At 45.0% G+C, this 1,602-nt stretch overlaps 1 protein-coding gene across 6 annotated transcripts in view; it reads left to right on the top strand.

Annotated features, from left to right (window-relative positions):
- Positions 1–1,602, top strand: part of SFI1 (SFI1 centrin binding protein) — a 28,139-nt gene that overhangs the window by 23,300 nt on the left and 3,237 nt on the right. For 5 of the 6 annotated variants that reach the window (XM_027881980.1, XM_027881984.1, XM_027881985.1 and 2 more), the window contains 2 exons: positions 660–759; positions 1,248–1,480. In XM_027881980.1, coding sequence (XP_027737781.1) covers positions 660–759; positions 1,248–1,355 — 208 coding nt within the window. In that variant the 3' untranslated portion in view covers positions 1,356–1,480. Of the gene's footprint in view, positions 1–659; positions 760–1,247; positions 1,481–1,602 lie in introns of those variants that run through there. The other variant, XM_027881981.1, reaches the window with a different exon arrangement.

Below are 1,602 nucleotides of genomic sequence, written 5' to 3' on the forward strand. Positions count from 1 at the left end.
CTTCTCTGTGTTGTCAATGCTGCACTATTTGTATGCATCTACCCTGAAAATAGTCAGTCTGTTCACAGTGGAACTATGAATAGAACAGACAAAAGTTCTAGAGGTTTTAACTTTCTCCTTTTGAGTTCCCTCCCAGTGAAAGGGAGTATGTGCACAATTTCTGTAGTCAGCAAGGGGTTTAATTATACCTTTGGCAGCTCTTGGAGAGACATGTCAGAAGTATCACAGTCTAATCTGAAGGCAGGAAAAATTAATTGGGCAGAGCAGCTGAAATTCAGCTTTTAGATCTTTTATCAAGAGGAATGAAGACTGAGCTTTTCCAACTGTCAATTAAAGAATAAATATGGCTGGTATTTGATAACTGCTCAACTAGAACAAGAAAACATTTACAAAATTGCTTAAAAGAAAATGAAGCTTGGAGGGGATTTTCCTTCAGGAAAAGAAGAAGTCAGTGACTAGAAGTAGATGGAGAAAACAGTTTTCAGATTCCTCTGCTTTCCAGCATCCTTTTTCCTTTCCACTTTTTTAAAAGATTTTAACCATTCACAGGTTTGAGACAAAAAATTGGGTGTTATTGCAAGTATCAATTGCAAGTCTAAGTTGGCTTAGACTGTTGAGCTCTTAATTGGAGTAAAAATCCTTCTAATCCATTTTATCAGGTCCTGTCAGCAGCAGGCAGAGATTCTGCAGCAGTGGCTGGAACTGAGCCCAGGACCAGGAGCCCCAGCTGGTGTGCGAGTTCAGGAAGAGCTGGCTCAGGTGTGTACAAAGCAAACTGCAGAGGTGATTGTCACTGTGCTCTGCACTCAGCATAAAGGCTGATGGCAGCTGTGAGGAACTCTGTACTAAGCTGCTGGGAAAATGCCAAGGGAAGGGGAACTTGTAGGCAGAAGTGGGCTGAGGACAACAGGCTCTGGGGATGCATCTTCCTGTTTGTTCAGAAATGCACCTCCAGCTCCAACAGACCTCTCTGAGATTATTTCCAAGCTACAGATCAGGCTTTAGGAGATTCAGTCTCAGAATCTAGTCTGCAGTTTCTCAAGACAGTTCCCCTGTGTGCAGCCTGCGCCAACACTATCCCCATGTTCCTACACCAGGAGTGGGACCGCTCTGGTACCTCTGAATCCACAGCAGAGCTGTTCCCAAGGGAACCTCCTGTCCCTTAACTGGCTCTAAGTGGGTAACACAAAGGCTGCTGGAGCAGCTCTTGCTGTACACACAGCTCATGCTCTCCTCTTCCCTTGCAGCTGCAGGTGAGGATCAGCTCTCTGAGCCAAGCACAGCAGACAGACAGACAGCACGTGCAGAGCCTGCTCGCCCGCCTGCGTGAGATCCAGCTGGCCCTGCATCTGTAAAGCCTCTCAACCAACCTGCCAGCTCAGGGGTAGGAATTTTTGCCCCTCTGATAGCAGGGGAGGATGGAGATGTGTACATTCACTTAGTTCTGTGGACAGCATTTATATTTGATAAATTAAGTTAAAATCTTTTTTCTTGTTTTGTTACTAAAGCTGATTAAAAATTACACCGGAGCTCCATTTACCTCGTGCTGCACTTGAAGTACCTAGTTTAGGTTACCCTGTTGTGCCAGAAAGATAAGCAACA

The sequence above is a fragment of the Empidonax traillii genome, unplaced genomic scaffold (genome assembly GCF_003031625.1).
Source record: "Empidonax traillii isolate 1590-97213 ecotype Southwest subspecies unplaced genomic scaffold, ASM303162v1 scaffold99:size1466351, whole genome shotgun sequence".
In the NCBI taxonomy this organism is placed as follows: domain Eukaryota; kingdom Metazoa; phylum Chordata; class Aves; order Passeriformes; family Tyrannidae; genus Empidonax; species Empidonax traillii.